The 19,425-nt window shown below is 37.7% G+C and overlaps 1 protein-coding gene across 1 annotated transcript in view; it reads left to right on the top strand.

Moving 5' to 3' along the window:
- The window catches only part of LOC148939568 (acyl-CoA Delta-9 desaturase-like), a 51,226-nt gene that overhangs the window by 26,471 nt on the left and 5,330 nt on the right, over positions 1-19,425 (top strand). Inside the window, exon 5 of the mRNA XM_089106624.1 lies at positions 7,059-7,244. Coding sequence (XP_088962750.1) covers positions 7,059-7,244 — 186 coding nt within the window. The remainder of the gene's footprint in view (positions 1-7,058; positions 7,245-19,425) is intronic.

Genomic DNA, 19,425 nt, shown 5'->3' with positions numbered 1-19,425 from the left:
TATCAACCCACACACCCCCAAATCATAGGTTTCAGACATCACACACCTACGAAAGACTAAGAAATCCGGTTATGAAAAGTCAGCAATAGCAAATTACATATCCCAAATCATAGGTTTCAGACAACACTCACCTATGAACGGCTAAGAAACCTAGCTTAGAAAAGTCAAAAATAGCAAACTAGTCATCCCAAACTATATGTTTCAGACAACAAACACCTATGAAAGGCTAAGAAATCCAGCTCAGAAAAGTCAAAAGTAGCAATCCACCCACCCCAAATCATAGGTTTCAGACACTACACACCTATGAAAGACTAAGAAATCCAACTCAGAAAAGCCTGAAATAGCAACCCACACATCCCAAATCATAGGTTTCAGACACCACACACCTACGAAAGACTAAGAAATCCGGTTATGAAAAGTCGGAAATAGCAAATTACACATCCCAAACTATTGGTTTCAGACAACATTCACCTACGAAATACTAGAAAACCTTAGCTCAGAAAAAGCCTGAAATAGCAAACTACACATCCCAAATCATAATGTTCTGACAACACATACCTATGAAAGGCTAAGAAACCTAGCTCAGAAAAGTCGAAAATAGCAAACTACACATCCCAAATCATAGGTTTCAGACACTACACACCTATGAAAGACTAAGAAATCCAACTCAGAAAAGCCTGAAATAGTAATTTACATATCCCAAATCATAAGTTTCAGACAGCATTCACCTATGAAATACTAAGAAACCTTAGCTCAGAAAAGTCTGAAATAGCCAACTACTCATCCCAGACTCGAAGTTTCAGACAACAAACACCTATGAGTGACTAAGAATCCTAGCTCTGAAAAGTCCAAAAACCAAACTACACCTCCCAAATCATAATTTTCTGAAAGGACACACATATGATAGTCTAAGAAATCTATCTCAGAAAAGTCAAAAATATCAAATTAACCATCCCAAATCATAGGTTTCAGTCAACACACACCTACGAATGGCTAAGAAATCCAGCTCAGAAAAGTCAAAAAATAGCAACCCACACATCCCAAATCATAGGTTTCAGACACCACACACCTACGAAAGACTAAGAAATCCGGTTATGAAAAGTCGGAAATAGCAAATAACATATCCCAAATCATAGGTTTCAGACAACACTCACCTATGAACGGCTAAGAAACCTAGCTCAGAAAAGTCAAAAATAGCAAACTAGTCATCCCAAACTATAGGTTTCAGACAACAAACACCTATGAAAGGCTAAGAAATCCAGTTCAGAAAAGTCAAAAGTAGCAATCCACCCATCCCAAATCATAGGTTTCATACAACTCACACCTATGAAAGACTAAGAAATCCAGCTCAGAAAAGTCAAAAATAGCAAACTACATATCCCAAATCATCGGTTTCAGTCAACACACACCAACGAGAGACTAAGAAACCTAGCTCAGAAAAGTCGAAAATAGCAAACTATTCATCCCAAACTATTGGTTTCAGACAACATTCACCTACGAAATACTAGAAAACCTTAGCTCAGAAAAGCCTGAAATAGCAAACTATACATCCCAAATCATAATTTTCTGACAACGCATACCTATGAAAGGCTAAGAAATCCAGCTCAGAAAAGTCTAAAATAGCAAACTACACATCCCAAATCATAGGTTTCAGACACCACACACCTATGAAAGACTAAGAAATCTAACTCAGAAAAGTCAAAAATAGCAAACTACATATCCCAAATCATCAGTTTCACTCAACACACACCAACGAAAGGCTAAGAAACCTAGCTCATAAAAGCCTGAAATAGCAAACTACTCATCCCAAACTATTGGTTTCAGACAACATTCACCTAGGAAATACTAGGAAACCTTAGCTCAGAAAAGCCTGAAGTAGCAAACTACACATCCCAAATCATAGGTTTCAGACAACACACATCAACGAAAGGCGGGTGCACGGGGAGAGCCTTTGAGGGTCTGTGGGGCCCTTGAGGGTCGGTGGTCCTTTGGGAGCTTGGGGGGACCTTTGGGGACCGGTGGATGGGCTTTGGGGGTCTGGTGGGGCCTTTGGGGGCGCCGGTGGCCCTTTGGGTGCCTGGGGGACATTTGGGGACCGGTGGAAGGCCTTTGGGACCCCGTTGGCCTTTTGGGAGCTCGATGGGCCTTTGGGGGGCCCGGGGATGGCATTTGGGGGTCTGGGTGGGCCTTTGGGGCGTCGGTGACCCTTTGGGAGCTTGGGGGCCTTTGAGTGTCCGGGGGGGCAGTTGGGGGCCTGGGGGACATTTGGGGACCGGTGGAGGGCCTTTGGGAGCTTGGGGGGCCTTTGAGGACCGGGGGCTTCCTTCGGGGTTGGGGTAGGAGGATTGGAACCCTTTGGGGTTGGGTTAGAGGACCTCACAACACTGTTCAAATGAAACATGTGTATTATAACGACCACAGAGTTTCACCATTAAGTTCTCTTCTAAAATCTCTTCAAAATCTTCTTTTAAAATGTCTCTATCTGTTTCGCCGAAATAGAGGCGTTGCCTCGTCTAAAACGGTTTCGCCCAAATAATCCCTAAACGCAAATTCAGCGTGTTCCTTTGTTATTGGCATCTCTGCGCTAACGCATTTCAATTATTTGGAAACCTGATTCCCACGCTAAAACAATTCATCGCTAAGATGTTTCTTGCCTAATTGTTTCCATGTCCTTTGGTTATTAATATCCTTTGGAGTTCGACCAGTAGAACTGTTCCCGAGGCAAAGACATTAATGATTTGGATCTATTCCTGGAGAAATATTTCTGGGCGAAAATTTTTAAAGTCTGACAGATGATGTCATTGATTGATTGATCTGTCAAGAAAGGGGAAATTAATTTGTTGTTTCTAAGGGGAATTATTGATTCACGATAGGTGAATTGAGGTCGACAGCACAGGTGTTCCAAGGTTGATGTTGTTGTTGTTGTAAGTGCACGCTCTCAGCGAACTTTATGTAAATCAAGTTCACAGGTGCTACTCGTGACAGGACCACGTGGTTTATGGTTTTCCAAGTGAGAAAGTTCCTGTTTTTCCAAGTGAGAAAATTCCTGTTTTTTCATTCTCACTGAGAAAACCATATAACAGACATGAATTGCTGTTGACATCCACCTGTTTTTTCATTCTCACTGACAAAAACCATAAAACATCCATAATTTGATGTTGACATCTGAGAAAAACATCAAATAAATCGAACAACACACATAACCATCAATGAAAACAACCATAAATGTGACAAAATTCATGGTTTTTCAAGTGAGAAAATTCCTGTTTTTTCATTCTCACTGAGAAAACCATAAACCACGTGGTGCTGTCACGACTCAATAAGGCATCTCTACTAACGAACAAATTTTTTTGTCAGAGTCGGAAAAATCGTGGCAGTTCGTGCCACGATTTTAGCGAATCACTTTTTACCGAGTGCTCAAAAGCATTGAGGAGGGGGGTGCCCTCCTCCTCCCATATGTGTTGACTTTGTTCTTCTAATTATATACTTATGTTTACATATTTGTTTATTTTATTTGCTACAATCAAAAAAAGAGCATAAACCAGACATTTAAAACAAGAATATTCTAAACTTTACTGTATCTGAAACAGTGTCAAAAATTTAACCCTGGTAACAACCATGGCTGTAATTAGATATGGTTTTATAATCTTATCATAATGTCATAAGGACTTATCTTATTTGTATAATCCAACTCATGAGTTTGGCTATTTATTCATTGTGCAAAAAAAACTTATTTAAACTGACGTTTAATAGGGAATAATCTAGACTGTAGTGTGTCTGAACCTGTTTATGCAAAAGTAAAACCTTGGTGGCATCCTGGTATTATACTACTACTACTAACAACTCAATGCAGCACCAAGCTGCCTGAGGCCAACACTGCTACGTACGCTTCTTTTTAATCCAAACCTATATAAAACCTCCCTCTTTACACCCTTCCAAAAATTTCCAATTTTCCTTAAATCCTTCCTTACGACCCCCCCTACTTTGAAGTCAACCTGCTTTTCATTTGACCTTAGATGGCTGTCCGAAAAGGACGGTCTTTGCCAATATGTTGCCCTTCATCCGCAGAACGTGTCCTAGCCATCAAAATCTTTTTCTTTTTATAGCCTTAGACGGAGGATAGAACCAGATCTTTCGTTTTCACCTTTACTTATTCCTAGTCTAAATGACATGGTCTTCTTAACATTAATTTTCAAGCTTATTCTAGCGCCCTGAAATGTCAAAACTCCAAAAAATCATTCATTTTGCTGATATTTTCATCTAGGACGCTCATGTCATCAGCAAACTCTAATATTCCATGTTATCCCAGAGTCTTTGTCGTGTTCCTTAGGACAAAGTCCATCAAAATAGCCCACACATATAGTTTCCCTAAATCACTAGGTACTTCCCTCTTTTCGATAATGATATTCATAAGCTTCAGTAGTTCATCTCTAACTTCACAGCCACCGTATTTAACGAATTCATTTGCAGCACCTGGGCCCTTATTATATTTAATCCTTTCAGGACTGTTTCTATTTCTTCCTCGCAACATAGTTCCTGTTTCACTTCCAATGTGTCACAAACTTTTTAAGTTATTGTCTATATCATGTCCTATAACTTTATCACGGTTTAGCAAGTCCTCGGAGTGATAAGCCCATCACTCATTAACTCTTCCTTTATAACTAATTGTGGCCCTTTTCCTATCTTTAATTGGGACTAGTCCAGATTGACTATTCCCTTTCAGTTTTGTTACATGCCACTGCAAAATTTTACTATTATGCTGTCTGGCATAATAGTAAAATTTTCAAGTTTCCTTGCGTTCTTCTTATTTTCGCCTGATCTATTACTCAAATACTTCTTTTACCTTCTCTTCTCTTCTCTACTGAACTTAAAGCGTTTTGACTAATATTCCTAGCTGTCTTTCTATTTTTCCTCTCGAAAACACCATCTCCTACTTCACAAACTTTTTTCCTAGAATTATTATATCCATCTTCTACGTTGTCAAATTTTAGACTCTTTAATCTAATATTTAACTGCTCCTGGAAATTTTCTCTCAAATCCTCATCCTGGAGTCTACTAACGCCATAACTTCCCGGAAGATAGCTGCCCTTATTAAATTTCAGCTTCAGATTAACCCTAGACGCTACTAGAGGGTGATCTTTAATTTTAACATCAATAACAGCACTCCTATATACTCTAGTATCTTGTATCGGTCCTGGGAGTCTTCTTTTTACAATAACATAATCCATAAGGTTAGCCATCTTACCATCATGTGAGTGCGTGCCATGTTAACATAAGGGCCATTTATATGACCAAATACTATATTGGTTGTAACGAGACTGTTATGCATACAAAATTGCAGCAGTGGATAAGAGCTGTTATTTTCCGTTCCTGCACCAAATTTACTTAGGCTAGGAAACCATTTATCCCCATTCCTAAGAGCCTGAACATTAAACTCCCATAATAAAAATACTACATTTCCACCTGGTGTCCTGTATATTTTTATTCATGTAGCTGTCAATGAATTTATTGCTATCTTCACTCACTCACTTCACTCACTCAAGTCACTGCTATCTTCGTCACTCCCGTCTACTAAGCTATAATATACTACTAAAGTTGATACCTTGTACTGTTTATTCGTGAAATGAGCAACTATCAGTCTATTATTAATGCCTTCCTGACTTAAGGAAGGCTCGGCAGCTTCCTTATTCATACTTGGCCTGACTCCCTGCCTATGCGCCCCATCCTTCCTGCCTGACTAAATAACTTATACATCATCTAATTTCATGTTTTCCACCCCTGGGATTCAAGTTTCTGAAATTTCTCATAAGTCCAATTCAAACGATCTGAATTCATCAGTCAAAATTTCGATATGATAGTTGTTGTTTAGCGTTGTAACATTCCAAGTTGTAATTTTCATATTATTCAAATCATTGAAATTATTTTGACCTCCAGAAAAGCAATGGGTCCCAAACCAGTTCAGAACAGGGACTAATACATATTCTCAAGTTTACATGAAGTTCTTAAGCTGGATTAGAACTGGACAGCAAGGAGTCCCTCGGACCTTCATTATGAGTGGAGCTTTGTGCAGGGGCGGATCCAGGATTTTTAGGGGGGGGGGGAAATAGGTTGATCCGATAAACTTGCGTTGGGAGCAAGTTTAATTAACGTAAACTTGAGTTAATTAAGTAAATTACACTACTTTAGACTACGCTAAGGGGGGGGAGCGCCCCCCTCGCCACTCCCCCCTCTGGATCCACCACTGGCTTTGTGCAATCCTCGGCCCATCTTGGCCGAGGATTGGTTTTCTGCAGTTGGTGATGTTCTTCTATCAATAAGAGTTGAAATCCTACAAAACCAATCTAGAGCTTATTACCTCCGACTTATTATATAGGCTATTCATGATTACAAACATTATATTACAATGGGGAGGCAGCCCATATTAGAAAATTTAGCTAGAAAAAGGTTATCCAGTCCGAAAATGCCCACCAAAGCAATCAAAACTCAGAAGAGCTATCCATAAATCAGAATACAGCAAATATGCTGTGTTTTTTACTGGGCTATGATATCCTCGTGGGTGGGAAGGCACTCCTCAAGGTCGCCCTACATTGCCATTTGCAGTCACGGTTTTGGTTAGACAAACTCTTGAAAGGTCCAGCCAGTCGCCACTATCTGGCTACGTAAGCAGGATTTTCCTTTTCGTGGATAGGAATGGGGGAAGGAGAGTGACAGAACGAGACCCCCAAACTGTTTTAAATCACCGGAACAGGTTCAACCTTTGGCAGCTAGCCTATCATCGTCAAGGAATCCTGGCTGTAAATATACATATTTTGAGTCATTCTCTTTTCAGATATGGTATACCCTTGGCAATCTTATGAAACATTTGAACTTGTGTTTATGATCTAATTTATGATTCTCTTCATCTTGCTTCGTATGCTAAAAAAAATTATTTGTACTGCCGTCCTAAAACAAGTAACCTAAATTGCAATGTATTTGAAACTGATGTTCGAATCTGATCAAAATATAGGTGGTAGCCCTGGCTGTACTTATATGTAATTTAAGACCATTCTTCATTTTAGATATTACACACCCTTGGCAATGATATTTTGTTTCATTTTACCAACTGTAGTACCAGCCATGTGCTGGGGTGAATCCTACTGGGTGGCGTTTTTTGGTCCCGCCATAGGTCGGTTGGTATTTACTCTGAATGCCACGTGGATGATCAATTCTTTTGCACACATGTGGGGAAATAAACCTTATGACAAGTAAGTTTATTTATTATCACTATTTTTTTTTTTTTTTTTTTTTTTTTTTTTTTTGCTGTTCAGCCAAGCCAAGATGTTGTATTTAGCCGTAGCCTAAAAAGTTTTGAAACACATTTGATGCTTTGTTATTAGCAAGCAATGTGTAAAAATTTACTCTGTGGGTCGGGGGATTTCAGGGGGCTAAATGTAAATAAACAATAAATCTGCTAATTATGGATAAAATCTTGCATATTGACGAGAAAAATTCTAAAATTTAGTATTATGGAAGAGATCTATTCCAAAAATTGCTGGAAGGGCATGGGTTTGAAAAAAAAATACCCAAAATTTTCACAATTTTCCCCCAAATGCCAAGATTTTGAACTTTTGTATGTTTTTGGTATCCTAAGGTGCAAAAGTAGAAGTGGGAGCCTGTGGCTGGTCAACTTTACTTAAGGGCTGCTTTTCAGAATAAATAAAAAAAACAAGTTTTTTAAACTGAAAGTAAGGAGCGACATTAAAACTTAAAACGAACAGAAATTATTCCGTATATGAAAGGGGCTGTCCCCTCCTCAACGCCTCGCTCTTTACGCTAAAGTTTTTTATTGTTTTAAAAAATAAAGTTGTGAGACAGAGTCAAACTTTAGCGTAAAGAGCGAGGCGTTGAGGAGGGGACAGCCCCTTTCATATACGGAATAATTTCTGTTCGTTTTAAGTTTTAATGTCGCTCCTTACTTTCAGTTTAAAAAACTTGTTTTTTTTATTTAATTTCTGATCGTTTTTTAGTTAATGCAGCTTTTATTTGCATAAAAATTTTACTTTTCTTTTGCTATATGGATCTCCTTACAAATTAACTTACGCAACGAGCTTCTATATTCATATATTTTTCTTCTGGCAAAAAATACAAAGTTGCAGATTTTTGCGGATATGAGCTTGAAACCTATGTATTAGGGTTTTCTGATACGCTGAATCTGACGGTGTGATTTTCATTAAAATTCTTTCACTTTTAGGGGATGTTTCCCCCTCTTTAAAAAATCGAGTAAATTTTCTCAAGCTCGTAGCCTTTGATAAGTAATACTAAACTTAATAAAATTTATATATTTAGAATCAGCATTATAAACACATTCTTTCGATACATTTATTGACATCAAAATTCCGTTTTTCAAAGTTTCGATTACTATTGAGCCGTATCGCTTGTTTTTTTATTGCTTTTTTTTATTACGTATATGTTATTACGTATATGAGGGGGTTCTCCCCTTAGTCAATACGACGCTCTTTATGTTAAAAGTTAAAAAAAAGTTTGATTCACAAACCCCTGAATCACAAAGGCCGTTTAATTAGAATAGATAGCTCTTTTGAAAGCACTAAGAAAAAAAATGTAGCGTAAAGAGCGAGGTATTGACTTGGAGGAGAACCCCCTCACATACTTTATAATTTCTGTTCGTTTTAAGTTCTAATATTCCTTCTTACATTTCAGTTGAAAAAACTTGTTTTTTTTTATTTAATTTCTGATCATTTTTTAAATTATTCTGGGAAATCCGGCGCCCCCGTCATACAAATGTCCCGTACCCACAAGAAACATCCTCCACGGAAATATTCTCCAGAGTAACCCCTTCCTCTAGCCCCCCCCCCTCCAGAAAAAATCCTTCCTGAAAATGGTTGTATACTTCCCAATAACCAATAAATAATGCTGGCAAGTCCGGAGCCTTCTTCATGGCAATTTCCCTTCCCCCATGAAAACTTCCTTCATTAACAGATCCTCCAACATAACCACCGACCCACCCTTCCCTCCCACAACGAGAAAAAAAAAACCTCCTGAAAACTTCTGTATACTTCCCAATAACCAATACTATATGTTGACATTGGGTAAAGTTCATAACTTTTAGCCCTCCCTCTGGGAACTTCGGGGGATTAAGTCATCCTAAAAGACATATTTATCATATTTTCGACCATGCTGAACAAAATGGATATCTCGAAATTTTTATCGGATGACTTTGGGAAAAAGTGAGCGGGGGAGGGGGCCTAGTTGCCCTCTATTTTTTTGGTCACTTAAAAAGGGCACTAGAATTTTCAATTTCCGTCCTAATGAGCCCTCTCACTATATTCTAGGATCCATGGGACGATACCATCATACCTGGGAAAAAAAAAAAACAAAAAACAAATAAACACGCATCCCTGATCTTTCTTCTGGCAAAAAATGCAAAATTCCACATTTTTGCAGATAGGAGCTTAAAACCTCTACAGTAGGGTTCTCTGCTACGCTGAATCTTAAGGTTTGATTTTCATTAAGGTTCTATATCTTTTAGGGGGTGTTTCCCCCTTTTTTTGAAAATCAGCCAAATTTTCTCAGGCACTTAACTTTTGATGGGTAGCACTAAACTTGATGAAAATTATATATTTGAAATCAGCATTGAAATCTGATTCTTTTGATATATCTATTGGTATCAAAAACCCGTTTTCTAGAGTTTCGGTTACCATTGAGCCGGGTCGCTCCTTACTTACAGTTCGTTACCACGAACTGTTTGACAATGGTTAAAGCGTCATGGACATCAAAATTTTAAGTTTCCATTAATATATCAACATAATAATCACCCAATAATTAAATGTATATAATAATCAATTAAATATATAATAACTAAAATTTACGTAATGCTTCAAAGGCAGAATATGAAATCATATTTCTGAGCTCTGAAATAGAGAATTTTCAATAGTAGAATTAAAGATGTTTCTTCTTGAAAAATAAACTATGTGGCTTGAAAACCCTCCAATATTTTTGCCCCACTCATAAAACGTAACAAAAATACATAAAGAAATTTTTGATGCGTTTTTTAAAGCAGTTTCTGCAGCCCACTTCCCCCGTAAAAAAAATTCAGGATTCACCTTTGATTCAGGGACCCAATACCTGGAGATTAATTCCCAAAAACTACAATTTAGAAGATTTGTCTTTTGCTTATGCCAAAATTACAAAATTATGAAGGTTTTTGGACAGTATCACCTTTTCGTCAGTGTTCCCACGTTGAATCGTGAAAAGCCATGAGCAAAATAAACTACTTAAATTTAAGAACACTCCCCGTAAAAATTTATACATTAACCATCTCTTGGTTCCCTATCTAGATATCCATCTCTAGGGGGGGATGTCGCCTTCTCCTCAATAAGGCACAGTCTGCCAATTGATTAAGACATGAAAGGATGAAAGTATTTATAAGCCTTTCATTACAGTTAAACAGAGAGTTTACTTTGACAAGAATCCTGTTACTCAGAAACTTTTTGTTCTTTTCGCAAACTTAAAATTTCACTGAAGAGAAACTCTTTCTAGCCAATTTTTCTTAGCAAAAATTAGATTAATTTGACACTCAAGTTGTGGTATATCAGCTGTTTTTGATGAGAGAACACAGTAAAAAAAATAAAAACAATTACAAAAAAAATATATAGATTTACCTTTTCTTTCAAATTATTTTAAATCAGTAGGTTTAACTTAGTTACCTAACTCCTCAACTTTAGCATTAAGGGTGTTACAGTTTAAAAAGCCCATATAAAAGCAAAAAGCAAATTTTAGATTGATTAAACATAAATTTAACAAGTAGTAAATAAATTGATGAGAAACAAAAAAATCATAAATAATGAAAGATTTCTAAAAAAAAGGATATATTTTTACTTTCTCAGCTGAATATTCTGTTGAGTTCAGGTTGAGGCATAAAAGAGATCGAGGTTGAGGCGGATAAGGGGGTGTTAAACTTATTATGCTACTGAGAGTAAGAGATAGATTTACTATTTACTAATAGCCATATTTTCAGTGTAAGTTCTTTAGCAATCATCACATTCATTAGTATTCTCAAGATAAGTACAATATTACTTATTTTGTAATATATTACTAAAATTCAGTATTAAGGCCTTAACCGCATAAAAATGTTATTTTAAATAGATATATTTTAAAAATATTTAAGTAGCTCTTATATCTCTAAGTGCACTAAAACGTAAGCAAAATATCTCCTACTGGGGAAACTAGAATGTTTTAAAGATTAAGAATGAAAGCATGGGGTGATCACATAGGAAGTCATCTTTGAATAACTGTAAATTTGGTAACTACCCCAAGCCCTCATTTTTAGACTTAAAAAATATATTGTTTTTAATTTGTATTGAATCTGACGATACAAAGTTTGTTTTTAAGAATTTGCTATATCTTATTTTACTCTTTTTGGTCATCTATGAATCTTTTAGGGCACTTCATATTAGTAAATATTGCCTATAAATCTCTATGCCGAGGCCACGCCTATCTCTCGTTCAAATAACTAAGACCCATAGCTACTTGAATATGATGATTAGATGTAAACAGACCTGGCATTCAAGTTTTGAAGATTTGATCCCCTGAATTGATGAAGTTAAACAATATTGCTAAATGTTAATTTACTTTAGATGTTTAGATAAATATTAGTAATATTCTTTAGATAAAAGTGTAAAAACAATAGCTGTTTAAGTTGAACATAATTCGTCTACTTCACTTATCGGAGTAAGTAGTATTTTGCTAATTTTATTTCATTTCTGAGTAAAGTACGGCTTTTTAATTATTGAAATTAAATTCAAATCGATGTTTGATATTTAGAAGAAAAAACAGATAGTTTATTCTGAGGATGGTATTGCATTCACAAAAGGCATTACGTTTAGCCTATGGCTATATCCTGTTTATTATTGTTGACAGTAAGCTTATAATCAATGTTGTGCACCAGTACGTTTTGGGGGGGGAGGTTGCACTATCCACTATATATTCAGCCAGTCGGTATATAAATTTATTTGATAAAATAGAAGTGCGAAGCGTCACTATTTTAATGGCTCAGCCTTTTTTTTTATTAGATATATGGGCTGATATAACGTAAGACCAATGAAAGAAGATCGGTAAAAATAAAAAATGAAAGCCATATCACCTAAACCAGTGGGTACATATTTCTAACCAGTCTGTAAAGTCTATCCCCCCACCTCAAACATTTTGGCTCATAACGCCTCTGAGTGCAGTTGACCCTATTTTTAGCTATCCACCACTCACCATTCTGCATCTACGAGGATATAAAGTGATGTGAATCTAGATGCAGTCCCTAGTCCTTTACTGCCTGTTCAGAGATGTACCATGGAAAAAATCTTAGTTCTATGCCTGTCAAGGTATCACTGCTACTGTCGTCTCTGTGTGTGTGTGTGTGTGTGTGTGTGTGTGTGTGTGTGTGTGTGTGTGTGTGTGTGTGTGTGTGTGTGTGTGTGTGTGTGTGTGTGTGTGTGTGTGTGTGTGTGTGTGTGTGTGTGTGTGTGTGTGTGTGTGTGTGTGTGTGTGTGTGTGTGTGTGTGTGTGTGTGTGTGTGTGTGTGTGTGTGTGTGTGTGTGTGTGTGTGTGTGTGTGTGTGTGTGTGTGTGTGTGTGTGTGTGTGTGTGTGTGTGTGTGTGTGTGTGTGTGTGTGTGTGTGTGTGTGTGTGTGTGTGTGTGTGTGTGTGTGTGTGTGTGTGTGTGTGTGTGTGTGTGTGTGTGTGTGTGTGTGTGTGTGTGTGTGTGTGTGTGTGTGTGTGTGTGTGTGTGTGTGTGTGTGTGTGTGTGTGTGTGTGTGTGTGTGTGTGTGTGTGTGTGTGTGTGTGTGTGTGTGTGTGTGTGTGTGTGTGTGTGTGTGTGTGTGTGTGTGTGTGTGTGTGTGTGTGTGTGTGTGTGTGTGTGTGTGTGTGTGTGTGTGTGTGTGTGTGTGTGTGTGTGTGTGTGTGTGTGTGTGTGTGTGTGTGTGTGTGTGTGTGTGTGTGTGTGTGTGTGTGTGTGTGTGTGTGTGTGTGTGTGTGTGTGTGTGTGTGTGTGTGTGTGTGTGTGTGTGTGTGTGTGTGTGTGTGTGTGTGTGTGTGTGTGTGTGTGTGTGTGTGTGTGTGTGTGTGTGTGTGTGTGTGTGTGTGTGTGTGTGTGTGTGTGTGTGTGTGTGTGTGTGTGTGTGTGTGTGTGTGTGTGTGTGTGTGTGTGTGTGTGTGTGTGTGTGTGTGTGTGTGTGTGTGTGTGTGTGTGTGTGTGTGTGTGTGTGTGTGTGTGTGTGTGTGTGTGTGTGTGTGTGTGTGTGTGTGTGTGTGTGTGTGTGTGTGTGTGTGTGTGTGTGTGTGTGTGTGTGTGTGTGTGTGTGTGTGTGTGTGTGTGTGTGTGTGTGTGTGTGTGTGTGTGTGTGTGTGTGTGTGTGTGTGTGTGTGTGTGTGTGTGTGTGTGTGTGTGTGTGTGTGTGTGTGTGTGTGTGTGTGTGTGTGTGTGTGTGTGTGTGTGTGTGTGTGTGTGTGTGTGTGTGTGTGTGTGTGTGTGTGTGTGTGTGTGTGTGTGTGTGTGTGTGTGTGTGTGTGTGTGTGTGTGTGTGTGTGTGTGTGTGTGTGTGTGTGTGTGTGTGTGTGTGTGTGTGTGTGTGTGTGTGTGTGTGTGTGTGTGTGTGTGTGCGTGCGTGTGTGTGTGTGTGTCGTTTTTGTGTGTTTCGTATATGTGTGTTTCGTATATGTGTGTGTGTGTGTGTGTCGTCTCTTTGTGTGTTTCGTATATGTGTGTGTGTGTGTGTGTCGTCTCTTTGTGTGTTTCGTATATGTGTGTGTGTGTTTGTGTCGTCTCTTGTGTGTTTCGTATATGTGTGTGTGTGTGTGTGTCGTCTCTTTGTGTGTTTCGTATATGTGTGTGTGTGTGTGTGTCGTCTCTTGTGTGTTTCGTATATGTGTGTGTGTGTGTGTGTCGTCTCTTGTGTGTGTGTGTGTTGTCTCTGTGTGTTTTTGTCGTCTCTCTGTGTGTGTGTCGTCTCTCTATGTGTGTGTCGTCTCTCTATGTGTCTCATCTCTGTGTGTTTGTCGTCTCTGTGTGTGTGTGTGTGTGTGTGTGTGTGTCGTCTCTATGTGTAACTCGTCACTTTGAGTATGTCATCTCTGTGTGTGTGTGTGCATCTCTCTGTGTGTGTGTGTGTGTGTGTGTGTCGTCTCTGTGTGGGTGTCGTCTGTGTGTGTGTGTGTGTGTTGTCTCTATGCATGTGTCGTCTATATGTGTTTTTCGTATCTGTGTGTGTGTGTTCTCTCTGTGTGCGTGTTGTCTCGAGTGTCCTTACTAAAAAAAAACTACTGCATTAAAAAAAAAAATTATCAAACAACCTAAATTATTTCATCAGATACGGCAGCACTCATAATCGATCCTTTTGAAATTCTGCTAACAAAATCGACTCTCCAGGTAAAACTTGGAAAACGGACCAGTCAGGTGTTACAATCCTTTTGTTTTTGCTCAAAATTCGACAAAGCAATGACTGTTAGGCTAGTTTATTTTGCATGATATTTCTAGAGCCAACTAAGATGAAGAAATATAAAGTTCTATAAGAAAAAAAGTTCTGGATATTTTTGTCAGTTTGTAGTTTACGCACTAATATCAATATCAGTAACGTGCCCCCCTCCGAAATATATTGTTCTTTATGTTAGACTTTTGACTTTTCATCACAATTAAATTAAAAAATAAGCATTTTCAACTAGAAATAAGGAGCATCGTTAAAAAAACAAAGACGAATGGAAATTACCCCGTATATGAAGTGAGCTGCCCCCCCCCAAAATACCTTGTTCTTTTTATGTTACGCTTTTGACTTTTCACCCTAATTAAATTAAAAAATAAGCATTTTTATTTCATCAGATACGGCAGCACTCATAAACGATCCTTTTGAAATTCTGCTAACAACATCGATTCTCAAGGTAAAACTTGGAAAACGGACCAATCAGGTGTTACAATCTTTTTGTTTTTGCTCAAAATTCGAGAAAGCAATGACTGTTAGGCTAGTTTTTTTATTTTGCATGCAAAGCAACGACGGTTAGGCTAGTTTATTTTGAATGATATTTCTAAAGCCAATTAAGATGAAGAAATGTCTTCAAAGTCAAGGCTATAAGAAAAAAAAGTTCTGGATATTTTTGTCAGTTTGTAGTTTACACACTAATATCAATATCAGTAACGAGCCCCCTCCGAAATACCTTGTTCTTTTATGTTAGACTTTTGACTTTTCATCACAATTAAATTAAAAAATAAGCATTTTCAACTTGCAATAAGGAGCATCGTCATGAGAGACACCGGCACTAATAAACAATCATTTTGAAATTCTGCTAACAACATCGATTCTCAAGGTAAAAGTTGGAAAACGGGGCAATCAGGTGTTACAATCCTTTTGTTTTTGCTCAAAATTCGACAAAGCAATGACTGTTAGGCTAGTTTGTAGTTTACGCACTAATATCAATATCAGTAACGAGCCCCCCTCCGAAATACCTTGTTCTTTTTATGTTAGACTTTTGACTTTTCATCCCAATTAAATTAAAAAATAAGCATTTTTAACTATAAATAAGGAGCATCGTCATCAGATACGCCAGCACTAATAAACGATCCTTTTGAAATTCTGCTAACAACATCGATTCTCAAGGTAAAAGTTGGAAAACGGGGCAATCAGGTGTTACAGTCGTTTTGTTGTTGCTCAAAATTCGACAAAGCAATGTCTGTTAGGCTAGTGTATTTTTCATGATATTTATAAATCCAATTAAGATGAAGAAATGTCTTCAAAGTCAAGGCTATAAGAAAAAAAAGTTCTGGATATTCTTGTCAGTTTGTAGTTTACGCACTAATATCAATATCAGTAACGAGCCCCCCTCCGAAATATCTTGTTCTTTATGTTAGAGTTTGACTTTTCATTCCCAATTAAATTAAAAATAATCATTTTCAACTAGAAATAAGTAGCATCGTTAAAAACTAAGACGAATGGAAATTATCCCGTATATGAAGTTAGCTACCCCCTCCGAAAGACCTTGTTCTAAATGTTAGACTTTGACTTTTCATTCCCAATTAAATAAAAAAATAATCATTTTCAACTATAAATAAGGAGCATCGTTAAAAACTAAGACGAATGGAAATTATCCCGTATATGAAGTTAGCTACCCCCTCCGAAATAACTTGTTCTTTATGTTAGACTTTGACTTTTCATTCCCAATTAAATTAAAAATTAAGCATTTTCAACTAGAAATAAGGAGCATCGTTAAAAACTAAGACGAATGGAAATTATCCCGTATATGAAGTTAGCTACCCTCTCCAAAATACCTTGTTCTTTATGTTAGAGTTTGACTTTTCATTCCTAATTAAATTAAAAAATAAGCATTTTCAACTAGAAATAAGGAGCTTCGTTAAAAACTAAGACGAATGGAAATTATCCCGTATATGAAGTTAGCTACCCCCTCCAAAATACCTTGTTCTTTATGTTAGAGTTTGACTTTTCATTCCCAATTTAATTAAAAAATAAGCATTTTCAACTAAAAATAAGGAGCATCGTTAAAAAAAAACTAAGACGAATGGAAATTATCTTCGATTCTGAGCATTTTTGTTTCCCTTCCAAAATGACCCCCCCCTCCCCTGCCCTCCGAAATGGGGGAACGTGGGGCCTCTGAACCTTGCCCTTGAGGCAGGTCCCGGTTATTTTTACTTCCGAGCATGTTTGACTTCACGTAGAAACTTGACCCCCCCACCCCAGCCCACCCCCATTGAGGAACGAAGGGCCTTTGAGCCTCTCCATGAGAGAGATCCCGTTTATTTTCGATTCTGAGTATATTTTGTTTCCCCTTCAAAATTGACCTCCCCTCCCCTCCCCTCAGAAATGGAGGGAATGAAGTGATTCTGAGCCTTCCCCCTGAGGCAGATCCCGTTTATTTTCCATTCCGAGTATTTTTGGTTTTCCCTCCGAAATTGACCCCCCCGCCCCTGCCCTCAGAAAAGGGGGAACGAAGGGCCTCTGAGCCTTCCCCTTGAGGCAGATCCCGTTTATTTTCAATTTTGAGTATTTTTGGTTTCCCCTCCAAAATTGTCCCCCCCCTCACCTGCCCTCAGAAAAGGGGGAACGAAGGACCTCTGAGCCTTCCCCTTGAGGCAGCTCCCATTTATGTTCGATTCTGAGTATTTTTGGTTTTCCCTCCAAAATTGACCCCCCCCCTCCCCTGCCCTCAGAAATGGGGGAATTTTAAATTGGCAACACTGTCCAAACATGACATGTGTATTATACAGTACACAATCACCACATCTCCCCCAAAACACTTTTCAGCCATTTCTTGTAAATATTTTTTATTTCTAAACTATTTTAAATTGACAACACATTGAAGTATTTGCAAATGCTAAACCCTTTTCTTTTTTTTCTCCACCTTAGTAGGATCAAATTCGTGAATCCTACACTCCAATTCGCAAATCTCATTACCCCTTTTTAAATTTACCAGTTTTTTAAGAAAATGTGCATGTGAACTCACGATGTACATTTCATATGCAATTGACAATAATATCAATAATCAGTCTGGTAATCTGCCATGGAAAGAGGCCATGGAACGTACAGGCTCAGAAACTTAGAGTTGGCCCAGAAACCTGTCTGGTTAGCCCAGAAAGCTGTTTGGTTGGTTTTGTATAATTCCATATGCAATTGACAACAATAGCAATAATCAGTCTGGTAATCTGCCTTGGAAAGCTGCCAGGGAACGTAAAGAGACCAAAGTATAATGACCATACTCTACTAATAATCTTTTTAAGGCTAGACCTACGAATTCATTCAATTTATCAAAATACATTTTTGGCAATGTGTTACTGTCAATGTACTGATAGTCAAAAATGATTCATATCTACTAAAATGCTCTATAAAATGAACTAAAATTAAGGAATAGTTTTGTAATTTTGTTTTGTACCCACTTACCGAAAGAATTTTTGACGGTGGGGTGCTTAACAAAAATAGAAATCATTGGGATGCAAATTTTTTTCGCTTTTTTCAATAGTCGTCTAGCCCCTTTAAGTGCCTCAATGTTTCATTGATAAATATTTGCAGTAAAATTATGCTGACAAAATCAAATATATTTTTATGCTCTGAAAAGGTAGAGAGATTGAATATAACCTCTCTGCACCGTATAAATCCACCCTTTACAAATTTTCCGCAATTTAGTGCTTCTCGGTGATTGGGAATTTGCAAATTCTTCTTTTTTTGGTTAATCCTTTTATGCACCACAGTCTTGTTCTATTCGTGGTGAGATTCAACGCCACATTCGACAAAATAACTGACACCTATTAGAATACCTTATAATATGAACGAAACTTAAAATAATTTTCAAATTATTTCAAGCATAAAATAATCTATAAACGATTTAGAACCATTTGGTTGATGGTTCGGTTATACTGTTTGGTCCTAGGTAATTGGATAGGTGAGTAAGGTCAAAACCTCGTTCAAGTGCACATTTATCTCAATTACTGGATTAGGATGACAGTCCTTTTCTTCTTCTTCTCTCTCTCTCTCTCTTTTTTTCTTCTTCTTCTTGCCAAGTAATTACCTCTAAAACATTATATATTATAATACATTTATTATAATACGTTACTACATAAATTGTTGTTTTGTATTACTAAATACTACTACTACTAACAACTCACCAAAGCACCAAGCTGCTTGAGGCCAACACAGCTACATACGCTCCTCCTCCATCCCAATCTATTCGAAGCTTCCCTCTTTATACCCTCCCAGAAAGTTCCAATTTCTTTTAAATCTTTCTTTATGACATCCAACCCACCCCAACTGAGGACGACCTGCTTTTTGTTTAGCCCTAGATGGTGGCCCGACAAGGACAGTTTTTGGCAATTTGTCATCCTTCATCCGCAGAATGTGCCCTAGCCATGCCAACCTTTCTCTCATTATAGCCCTAAAAAGTGGGATTGAACCGCATTCTTCGTACTGCCTAATGTTTGGAATACTGTTAGGAAGACATTCGCTAGAGCTCTTCTATCAACAGAATCAAACACTTGCTCATAATCTATAAAACTGAGGACCAAGTGTGTTTGATAACTCAGGAACTTCTCAATTATTAACTTGGGGGTGAAATTTTCGTTAACACATCCTCTACCCTTCCTAAAACCGAACTGTTCTTCTCTTTAAACTTTGTCTACAGCATCTCTCAGTCTAAAAAATATCATATTACTAAGTAATTTGCTACCTACAGAGACAAGACTAATGCCTCAATATTTACCACACTCACTTTTACCACCTTTCTTATACAGTGGTTTAATTAAGGTTTTCCTAAGATCGTTAGGTACTTATTCAAAACATCATATTCATAATCATCATTAATTTCATTCTAACCTCAGAGCCACCATATTTAAGAAACTCATTCACCACACTATCAGCACCTGGAGCCTTATTATTTTTAATACTTT

The sequence above is a fragment of the Artemia sp. Qi Xiang Cuo genome, chromosome 21 (assembly GCF_049724085.1).
Source record: "Artemia sp. Qi Xiang Cuo chromosome 21, ASM4972408v1, whole genome shotgun sequence".
NCBI classification, from domain to species: Eukaryota; Metazoa; Arthropoda; class Branchiopoda; order Anostraca; family Artemiidae; genus Artemia; species Artemia sp. Qi Xiang Cuo.
The sequence above is the reverse complement of the archived record's forward strand: the minus strand, read 5'-3'. Positions and strand labels throughout refer to the sequence as shown.